General features: G+C 33.4%; 1 protein-coding gene across 1 annotated transcript in view; it reads left to right on the top strand.

Annotated features, from left to right (window-relative positions):
• Positions 1-12048, top strand: part of NBEA (neurobeachin) — a 483658-nt gene that overhangs the window by 156282 nt on the left and 315328 nt on the right. The window contains exon 31 of the mRNA XM_040991525.1: positions 1886-1947. Coding sequence (XP_040847459.1) covers positions 1886-1947 — 62 coding nt within the window. The remainder of the gene's footprint in view (positions 1-1885; positions 1948-12048) is intronic.

Here is a 12048-nt window from a genome sequence, read left to right as displayed (position 1 = left end):
AGAACATCTTTGAATTTGTTTTTCGTTTCTTCAGTGACACATTGATCATCAGTAGTATGATTTTTACCTTCATGTTGTTTTAAGTTTTCTATTATTCTCTCTGTTGATTCTGTTTTATGGCTTTTCATGTGTGTGTAGTAGAGACTGTCACATCCAAATGTGAAGATACAGTGCAGTATGCATCTATACTTCTAAAACAAAGATGGATTCTCAATGAAACTCTTCAGTGTATCTTAACAGTAGGATGCTGGACGTTCTTCCATTGTCTGTGCCAGTAATGTCAGGATGCACTTAAACAGCAAAGTGATGGACTTGTGGTTGCTTGTGAAGGACTACTGTGTAATGACAGGGGGAAATAAGTGGTGTGGAGGGGGCAGAGTTTTGAGAAGGCGGATCGGGAAATCCAGGAGACTATGGAACTATATCATGGCATAATAAAATTAATTGGTTAATTAAAAAAAAAACATAAGACTTATAGATGTTTCCCAAGAAGTCAAACAAAAAATGATCACAAGCTTTTTGAAGGAGCAAATGTACACTTGAGAGCAAAGTCATCGGTGTTGTTTGTGATGTTTGTTTAATTTTTCGTTTTGGTTCTTACAATCAGGTGTGTCTATATAGAGTCCAAATGTTTGGCATCTAGGGATTATATTCCAAAGAACTGGTTAGCTGCTTTTAAATGAGGCAATTATACTACCGTAGAAAATGAAAAAGAAGCTTATAAAATTAATATAAAATACATGTGTCAACTCAGAAATAAAAGAAAGTAACAGTAAAGTAAATGAAGTAAAATAAAATAAAATAAAATAAAATAAAATAAAATAAAAACACTCGCATGCTCGACTGCTTTCATTCATGGTCCTTTCCGCTTAAACTATGGTTGGAGGGCTGGTGAGTAAAAGAGGCCAGGGCAATGCTTTTAAACATTTCACAACAATCCACATTATTTTTCTAGCCTCTGTTCATGCTTTACAACCATGAGTTAGAACAAGATGTAGATTTTCTGATATGCATTTAATCACTAAGAATTTGTGATGTCACGGCTTTAGTTGAGTAATGTGTCTAGGGCTGTGTCCATTGAACACAAACGAAAGAAGTTGTTTTGTCAGCCAGGAGAGATGAAGCATTCTTGGTGATCAGATTGAATTAAAAGTTAGACGTGACTAGAGCCTAGTCCATGTCCTACCTGTTTCAGTGGCTTGGGATTCGCTTCTCTGCTACAACATTTGCTAATATATTATCTGAAGTGGGAGCATTTTCCCTTAATTTTTGCCAAATCTACTTTCAGTTCACTTTATAATCACAGGGTTAATTCATCACTAATCATCATGTTTAACTAGTAAAGTGTAGGAAGACAACAGTTCCACAGGAGTATAAACTGGAAGTAAAAATAACAGTCATATGATCAGTTGTTTCTTCTTTGCTAAGCATTCCAAGTTTTGGAAACATTTTATAAACTATAGGAAATTATCTATTTGTATATTATGTTAATTTTATCTTTTGGAGGAAGAGTTAAAGAGATCCTCAATAATTATTGTTCTTTGCTGAAGAAAGCAATGACACAGCAAATGTCACTGGAACGAAAGCAACTCTAACCACCTCTTTAGTTTCAGTAACTCTCCCTCATCTTGTTTAAATGTTTTTAAAAATTTTTAAGACTTTACGCAACAATTTGGATGTCTGAAGATTTTAAAATTAATGCTGTAAAACATAGCTTAGTGCATGGTTTTATTTTAGTGTTACTATTTTAAAAGTTTTTTAGTGTTACTATTTTAAAACTTTACTAGTTAAGTTTTTTAGAAGTCAGAATTCTCTGGTGGTTTGACATGGATGAAGGATTTCTGCCGTTGTGATTTCATGCACTCGTAACCCTTCTTTGTTGCAGGCCTTGTTTGTATGAAGTCCAGCACATCCGTGGTGGAGCTTGTCATGCTGCTTTGTTCTCAGGTACGGCATTTCATTTGCTTGGTTCTATTAAACTATGAGAATGTCTGTGACTAGGAAGAAAATGTAGGTGCATACATAAGTGTGTGTATTCATATATTTTCCCAATATCCACTTTTGCCCTATGCAGGAAGAAAATAATGTACATGGAGATACCTTAGAATATGGATGCTCTTCCCTTTTAAATATTGTGTTACTCTGGCTCACTTGTCTTTCAGTCTGATTCTCATTCTTTCTGTCTTCCGTTGTTCCCAATTTTACCTTTGGTATCATTTCACATGGAATATATAAAAAATTTACACCAAAAATTTTTGGTGAATGGGGTGAAGAGTTCATTTAGAGTAAAAATTTTTGAAATCCATGCATAATAATGAAGTCCCTCCTTTGCATGGAATTTAGATTTTATGTCGAAGTGAACTAGGCTTTTTAATACATTTTCCATGTCCTTTGGGGGTTGTCTTACTTATGTTTGAGTATGTGCGTATTTTTGAAAGGTCTTTTAGCCCTCTTTATGTCCCACTTTTTGAAAATGATAAAGCATAGTTTAAATTTTGAGGTTTATTATTGCCTTGTTTTTCCTACTCTATTAGAAGAGAAGAATAAACACTTTTGAAGCAACAACAAAACAATGTAAATACAATAGTACTCATTAATGATTGATCATCGATGTGATACCTTGCTGTTTTCCCTTTTTTATGTGTAAGCTGTCAGTAAAGTCTTTACAAATAGAATTAATGTATTTATATTTACTAATCAGACATAAAGGCATAGTTGTAATTGTTGACCACCAAGCCTTCTCAAAAGTTACAGAGAAGTAAAATACACATGTTACAGATTTTCTGAGAAAGGAAGACTCTAGCAGTAGTCTGCTTTCTCATCAGCTCAATCAAGTCTCCTGCATATCATGAATATCATAGAGGTATTAAACACTTTGCAAAATAAGGCAAAATGAGAGTTTCTATCAGTTTATAACATAATTACTGCATTTCTCCATAGTTTTCCTAACAAAAGGAAAATACATCTAAACCATTTCTAATTACCATCATGAAATCTTCCCCAAGCAGCCAACTCCCAAATAAATAGCCTTCAGTCAATCCATTAAAGTATCACCAAAAATGAACGAAAATCTTACCTACTGATCTCCAGTTTTCAGGTGAATTTTCTTCAGTTGGTATATTCAAGGGAAAATTGTTAGGTCCATTTCCCCTTCTTAACTGGAAGCAATATTTGATGAAGAAGTTAAAGAAGACAACCTCTCTGGCAGAAGGTTGTCTTCATGACATTTGGGATTTTTGTCACATAATGCTGAAGTCTTGAGTTCAGGAGGCATTCTGAAAGACCTGTGTGGCCTCCTTGGTTTCATGGTGATGTACATTTTTGAAAAACTGCTTTTAAGGAAAAGAAATAGTTTAAAAGTCTTTGTGCTCTATCCCCGAGTTTCAGAGCAGTTCAGAGAAATAAAGAGGAATGTGGCATTAGGACCTGGTGTCTTTGATGGCCTCATCATCTAATCATAGGTTTAACATTACTCATTTGCTGGCTCCAGGAATTCCTGCCATTAAGGGCCCTAGAGATGAAACTTTGCCTCAGATATTGATTGAAAGGAAGAGTGAGAAATTCAAGCTCTCTGTGCAGTGCACTTTCAGTGTTGCAGCAAAGAAATATAAACATGGCTCTCAGTTTGATTTTTTAAATTTTTAAAATAATTCATAGTCTGTTTAACACTCCTAAATATTTAAGCACTTGAAGTGGCTATTTGATTAAATGTACCTCATTTAAGTGAGTTTAAAATCTGTATTTAATGCTCCAGTTGATTTTGTTATTTTGTGCTTTCTCTAAGTTTTTTGAGGGAATATGATGCTATTTTAATTATTTAATAAATTTTTAATAATTATTAATAAATTTTTCCACTGTATATATTTCAAAGCATAAACATTTTAAAAGAAACAAATGAGTAGCCTTCCTGATTTACAATTAAGGTGCCAGGAGTCCACACACTTTTTGTGTGAAGTTAAACTTACCAAGACATTATTATAGATTTATTGCTCCACTCATGTTTGAAACCTTGATTTTAAAGACACACATACACACACATACACATAAATGTCTCAGAGTTTCTTAAAATGACCTGCCATTTTTCCGCTACTGCTCTGCTTCATGTTGATTTATATCCTGTTTTCACCCATTAGCAGAGAGCAACCATAGACGCAGCTGACCTATGATAAGCAGAAACAAATACAGTTAATTGTGCTGTGGAGATTGCTTGGCATAGCTCTCTCCAAAATGGCTTTCCAGAGGCCTAATGCATCTCTTCTACCGTGAACCTGATCCCTGTAGGATTAGCCCTGTTCTGGAGGCTGTCTTTGTGCCAAGGCAGAAGGAAGACAATCCAGTGAATCTTTATAGCTTCGGAGTTCTAAATTTCTTTTGTTTTATTATTGTGCTGTCAGGCTTTGTCAATATTGATAGCTTCCTGCTATGATGGGCAGTATTATTACTAGTAAAGGTAGTTGAAAATATAAATTGGAACTATCTTAAGATGCCATCTCAATACATGTTTTCCCCCAGAATGAAATACAAGTGTATCGTAATAGATATTATGATTTACTTATTTTCAAAAATAAGTTTGCAATGCAGATATTTCTTGCTTATATACTTTATTAAGATTTACTTTTGTCTTTCCAAGTTAAGGTAAACCATTCTTTCCAAGTTAAGGTAAACCATTGAAGCTAATTTATTATTGGCAGAAATGCATAGGGTTTAAAAAAGGAAAAGAAATTGCACTATCTTATTTTTTATTGTAACACATTTCTTTTTTTAATTTTGGGAGTTTCATATTAACTACCACAGAGTATTAAGGATGTTAACTTTCCTTTTTATCTGAAGTCTTGAATAAACTTACTCTTGCAATATTTTGTATCCAAAATATGGTCTAAATTTACATGAGCTCATATTACAAGTGTCTGAAGGTACTTGTCAAGGATAATTCAGTTCATATGGGTATCCTTTTAAACTCCAAAGGACATGCCATCCAGTCTACCCCCCAGTGGGTGTTTACATCTCTGTAGAAAATGGCTTTTTTTTTTTAGTTTAAAAAAGGAACACTTAGCATTATCATTATATTGTATATATTCTTCCACAAATACCCCAGATTTAATTTTCTCCATGTAAACTTTCAAAACAATGGATTTTTAGAGTTACCTATGCAGTCTTCACTTTCAGTTTGTATTACAGTTACAGTTAGCACCATCCTTTACAAAATGTATGGTTTTCAGACATTTCAAAGTACAAATTTCTCAGTACACATATTGCGTTTGACGCAGTCAGTACTTCAGTTGAGCGTTTCCTTGGATCATGCCTCTGCCATAGATTTATTTTTCAGGTTTATAGTTAGTTGTGCTTGAGGTGCTTTATGTTATTCTCTATATGTACCACTTTTTCAGTTACATTATTTTTAGTGTATTGGGCTCTTTGATGAATAGCAGATTTAGTTTTCCAGTAAACTTTTTTTAGGAACTCTAAAAGTGTCTAATTATTTCCAGACATTTTTAGGAAGTCTCTATGAGAGGTATTCCAAAGAGGGAGGAGGGGGAGTGGAAGGGGAGGAAAAAACTGAGTGATGTTATCCCGTAGGATTTCTTGAAGTTTTCATAAATAAGTCTTAGCAGATGTCACTTGCATTTTTCTGTATCTTATCTGTCCAGGGAAATGTTTTGTAAATTGAAAATCTTCAGTAAAAGAAAATATTTCTTTTAGTGCTTAAGTGCTCTCTAACTTGAAGCGTTGATTAAGTAAATACATGCTTAATCAACCATTTTTATCTTCATTAAAACCCCCAGTATATATTTAAAAAGCAACAAAGTCTTTTAGTTTAGGGTCTGTGTATGAAGTTACCAGCATGAATGATTTTGTGGTTTTGACTTTGCTCTCTTCTGAGTAGTTCATCTACTTAAAATAAAGTGGATTTAGTGACTTCATGGATGTGATCAAGGCATAACCAAGGGCTTCTAAAGAGGACACTTACAAAAGAACCACAACTGAAAAGCAGTCTTCCTCTTTAAAATGACTTGGCCTTTGAACATTTAAATGTATGCTCCCCCCCAACAATTTGATGTTTAGTCAGTACAAAGGATAAGTATATACTTTCTTCTAAATGTAATAATTTCACAAAATAAATTTTTGAAATACAAAGATCAATATAAGAGTCTGTTAAGGAATATTCATTCCTGAATATTCAGTAATTATAAGAATCATGGGCTTCCCCAACATTTTATAAAATATTTTTCTTCCTTCAACCCTTATCTTATCATCTTTGAGAATGCAAAAGAGTTGACAACTAGATACCTCACAGATCCGCAGTGATTCTGAATAGCAGTTATTCCAATTGGCTTTAGTAAAAACACTGCAGGAATAAAACCTGGTCCCCTTTATGCTGTCTTCTAGAAATGTAGAAGTCTTCAATACATAAGTTCAAGCAGGGACCATGTAAGCAGGTTGATTAGCAAAGCTGAGTGCAATCAGGGATAGGCCTATAGATAAAGACCTTCAGTGATGAAATGGCTCACGTACATCTTACAGATCTCTTGCAAATATCAAATGTAAGAAAAACTGTTTTTAAGTCTCAGATATTTTTAGGTTTTTTCTGTTTCAGTAATCTTTTGGAAACTGTGATGTAATTGTGTAGCTTTATAGATGTGACCACCATTAAGTCCAGGTCATGATTTATGTAAAAATTTACTTAGAAAGTAAACTTCCTTGAAATTTAATCCATTAAGAGTTTTTCTTAAGTATGCCTTGACATGTTTTTGTCCATTCCCTTTTCTTGTTCTCAAAGTCAAACACAAAAAGAACACGCAGGACATCAATGCTTACACAGTAGGAAGAAAAGTTAATGTCAGAAAGCAGCTTCACATATCCTGGAGGAAAAGAACTCTGTCTTTTGCTGCATATTTTCATGTGATTCTCCAGCAGTGAAGCTCAGCAGAAAGTGTGTCGGGCAAAATCCAATATTTTTAAAACAAAGAGATGTGACATCACTTTAGAGTATTCCACATCTGACCTCATGTAATGGATTATAGTCAAAACAAAGCACTCAGCACAGTTCATTCAGTATCACCAAGGGGAAGGAGGCCCTCCTACCTACCCTTCAGCTTCTGTATGTGTCTTTTCCTCACATATCCAGATTCTCCCATTCAGTCCTGGTATTGTAGTGCCTTTTTACCCTGTGAACATTATCTTTTCACAGCATGTTGTTTATGATCTATCCTGTTTACTGATGATTCAGTGTACACAAATGCTGCTTCATGAAGAAAATTGCTAGCACTACCAAATAGAATGATTACATGTTGATGCACATGTTTAGAATTTTATTTCAACTCAAGTTCCATCTTCAAGTTATGTCATTATGCACATGCAAATGCTCAAAAAAACTGAAGTTCAAAGTACTGTTCATCCAAAACAGTTGGATGAAAGATGTTCAACCTGTCTCGTGTAAGAATAAAAATTAAGCAAGGATTTGTAATAATGTAAGGTGTAACAAGTATAGTCAATTTGGGTCATAATACAGATTTTACGTTACTAGAAGTTATAAAGAAAAGTAGAGCAAAAAGTAAATATTTTGCTGTAAAATAAAACTAATAATAGTAAATAAGAAAAGTTGCCACTAATTTTATTATAAAAATAATAATGACATTTTAAGATATTATATTCAGCTTTATTATTTTTAAAAATGTATGTAATTTTGAAGGAAAATGAAAAGATAACAGTGGAAAGCAATCAGTAAATTCTTCTTCTTTATTGTATCTTGTTGACAATATCTTCAGAACAGGCAGACTCAGCTGTCTACTATCTTCTCAATTGTTTTAAGCATTTCTGAATGAGAATTTAACCAAAGAATGAAAGAACATGTAAATTATTTTTGATCATTTCCATAGGTGTTTTATTTATTTTATTTCAGCTCCTGAATATATAAAAAATTTAAGCATTCCATTATTAATTTTAGAAAGCAGAGTTACATAGAAAACAAGATAAAGAGAAAAGGAGAGATCTTCCATCCAATGGATCACCTCAAATGACTGTCACAGCCCATTCTAGGGCAGATCAAACTATCAGCTAAGCACTCTGTCCTGGTCTCCCATATGTTTGCAGGGGAAAAAAGTACTTAAGCTGTTGTCCTAGCACATCAACAGGGAGCTGGACTGGAAGCAGAGCAGCTCAGACTCAAAGTGGTGCTCCAAATATAGGGTCCTGGATTCACACATGGAAGCTTACCTGATCACTACAAATGTGGACCCCATTAAATTTTGAGCCACTTTTATGTTATAAAATATTTTGCCTAACTGAACTATAAAACGATATGCCTGTCCTTTTTTTTTTTTTTTGCCTTATATTTCTAACTTCTCACAATCCAAATAACATTGGAAGAAATTAGTAGGCTTTCCTCACCCATCAGTGCTAGACTGACAAAAGATAAAGTTTCTAGAATATTCTGCTGCTATGTTGTTATTTCTCAAAGAAGTGACAATGAGAGGATCTCAGCCTGAGTTAACTTTCTATACTTTGCAATACAATCATTCCTTTAATATCTTTCTGTCATTTTGCTTTATTTTTTTCTTTCATTTTATTTTACTTTTAGATAACAAAGGCACATCATACTTTGAAAAATAGTGAAAACCATGTGTTTATATCTTACGGTTCTACCACTCTCATGTTCATTTGACTTCTGATTGGATTTTCTTCCTTTTGTTCTCTATTTCAGGATATTTTATCAGTAGTCATGTAATAAATATTTTGTTTGTCCTGTCTTTAACTCATTGCATATTTATTCAAACTGTGTTTCTGTCATTTTCTTATTTTTTTAAACAGTTTCGTATTTACTGGAGATTACAAAAATGGTACATAGGATCCCATATACCCTTGGCTGATTTTCTAGTGACATCTTCTATATAAGTACAGTACAAACAGAAAAGCAGGAAATTTATTTTTAGCACAAAAAAGTAAACCAAAATACAGCCATTATTTTCTCTTTCTTTGAAAGAAGTATTTATTTATTTATTTGGGAGGCAGAGTTAGAGACATAGAGAAAGATCTCGTCTTCTGGTTCACTCTGCAAATGCCTATGGCAGTGAGGCCAGTAATGTCATCTAGTACTCACTAACAGGAAGATGGGTTGGAATGGGCATCACAGAGTAGCCAGGACTTGATCCAGGCTTTCCAGTATGTGAAGTGGACATTCTAAACAGCATTCTAACGTGCTGCACTGCAGTGCCTACAACAACTTTCTCTGGTTTTTATGCATCTTCATGTGTAGTTTTTTAAAAATGGTTCAGTACTTTATAAAAAGCATGTACAATGTAAAACCAAACCGTTATTACTACTGCTTCATATATTCCCGGTTATTTAAAACTCTTTTCTTAAATGAATCTTTACTGATTTCTTAATCGACTCTAATCTCCTTTTATTCTTAGCATTTGAATGTATAAATCTTGATAGTAAATAAAGGTAGTTGTTTACATGTTTTAATTGGATGCTTTTATATGTGAAGAAGATATGTTTTTATTGACCATAGCATTGCATTTAGAGGGGGAGTGATAACTCATCCTGTATTTCCTTGCTTTTTGAAACATCTGGTCAGCCAGTCAAGACTGTTGCATAGTCTCAAGATAATATTTAATACATATTTATCATGAGCAGTTAAAATTATAGATTGTTTATGTCTGATGGTCTAAATTTAAGCACTATTTACTGATGGTACAGAGTTTAGAATCTTCCAAGGCCACTTATATGAATAATATTCATTGCCATTCTTTTATGAAGTTATACATTGCTATAAAAAAGGGTTTATTTTTTTTCCTTTTTGCGGTTGCCAGTAGTGCCTTGTATTTGGCTCAGTGCTATATCATCCATACTTAGCACAATGTTCACCACATTGTATATGAATTTATTAATAATATGCTGAGCTAATTCTTGAATAATAATGAATATATAGCTGTTAAAATTATTTTAAAACATTTCTGTTTGTTTGGAAAGTAGATAAAGATTCACAGAGAGATGCTCTGTGCACTGATGCTTTATCAGTTGTGCAGAATGGCTAGGGTTGGCCCAGGGCTGACACTAGGAGCAATGAAAACAATCTAGATTCTGACATGAATGGCAGGAGGCATCACTGATGCATCTCAGGGTCTTCATTGGTGGGAAACAGGAGAGCCAGTGACAGTAGTCAAACTCATGCACTGTTGTGCAACACAGGCTCTTTAGCACTAGATTACAGACTATTTAGTTTTTGATGTGATAAAATAAGTATTTGTATATATTGCATCAATTAGCCACTTAAAACGTACAATGCAGAATAATTACATTAAAAATGATATGATTATCGTTGTTTATAATATTTTCAAGACTCCAAACTCACAATAGCTAAGATATGTAATCAACTGGATATTTGTAAACCAGTGAGTGAATAAATTGTGGAGTTTCATTAAACCATACAAAGATGGAATACTGAGTAGCCATAAAAACCAATGCAATTCTGTCTTTTGCAACCATATATTCAATAGGAGACCATTATAGTGAATGAAACAATTCTGTCCTCATAACACAATATATAATATACTGAGTTGATTCTTGGAGGTTTTTCATGATTTGTAGTAGCTTATCTTCAGGGTACAAAAAATAATGTATATGGTCAAAATTTTGAGATTTGGATATATACTCTAATATGTACCCGTATGTATTCATGAGGACCAGTAGTTTTTCTGCTTAAGCAAATATCTACCTTTTTCTATCTCTCCAGTTTCTGTTACCAATCCACTTTTTGTCCCTAAAATTTTGCCTATTATGGATGTCTTAATTGGAATTTTACAAAAGTTGTCTTTCGTTTTTTGCTTAATATTCTTAATATTCTCATATTCTTCCATGTTGTTGCATTTATGAGAAACCATTCCTTTTTGTGTTTGAATGATACTCTATTATATGTACAGTACTTTATTTTGTCAGTCATTTATCTTCTGATGGATAGATGATTTGTTTTCACATTCTGGTTATGATAAATAATGTCAACATAGTGTAACTGCTATTTGTCTTGAATAATCATTTAATATTCAACTATTTCAGAAACTGACACATGTTTTCTACAATGGTTGTACCGTTTTCCAGCCCCATGAAAAATGTGTCAGGGTTTCGATTTCTCAACATCCTTACTAATGTTTGTTATTTCTCTGGGTTTTAAAAATTTGATTTGTTTGGTTTCTTAAATAGTAATCCTCTTTTGGAAATTAATGTGGGATTTCATTATAATTTTAATTTACTTGTCCCTGATAAAAATTTTGAGCATGCTTTCATGCATTGGTCATTATTCTGTGTCCTTTGGAACAATGTCTGTTCAATTCCTTTGTCTATACATTCCTTGCATATTATGAATATTAAATCCTCATGAAATACATGATTGACAAATGTTTTATCCTATTCTTTTGATTCTTCTTTACTCTGATAATGCCCTTTGATGATCATATCTTTATAGTTTAAGGATATCCATTTGTCTGTTTTTCATTGTTGTTGTCAGTACTCTTGATATAATAATTATGAAGTCCTGACAAAATCTGAGGTCATTCAGATTACTCTGTATTTTCTTCTAAGAACTTAAAAAGTTTTAGAGTTAAATTTGCATTTTAATTATCTTTTGTTTGTGGTATGAAGTTGGAGTGTTACAACACAAAGCCAAAATTGGATGGGGGGTTGGTAAAAAAAAAAAAAAACATCTAAAACTGAAGCCATTTGTCTAATGTGTAGAAAGTTGTTATTTCTACATCTGGGTTGTTAAAGAAATGTATGTCTTACAAAGCAACAAGCAAGGAACCAGGAAGCTATTGTTTAATTCCCAGACTCCCTGATGCAGTTGGGGTAACTGTTGTTAGATTGAAGGTGCGTGATCAGCTTGTGCCCAAGTTCTTGGTTGGTAAATGATGCTCACCCCCTTTCTTTAATGGGTCAGTGATACCAGGTTTTTTAGGTAACTTTTCTGATAGGCAAGTGAGCTTGATTTTGTCTGAAGACTACATGCAGATACTATTTACTTGTTGCTCAGAATCTGCAGCTCCTGGGGGTTAG

The sequence above is a fragment of the Ochotona curzoniae genome, unplaced genomic scaffold (assembly GCF_017591425.1).
Source record: "Ochotona curzoniae isolate NIBS_2020 unplaced genomic scaffold, NIBS_Ocur_1.0 contig_64, whole genome shotgun sequence".
In the NCBI taxonomy this organism is placed as follows: domain Eukaryota; kingdom Metazoa; phylum Chordata; class Mammalia; order Lagomorpha; family Ochotonidae; genus Ochotona; species Ochotona curzoniae.
The sequence above is the reverse complement of the archived record's forward strand: the minus strand, read 5'-3'. Positions and strand labels throughout refer to the sequence as shown.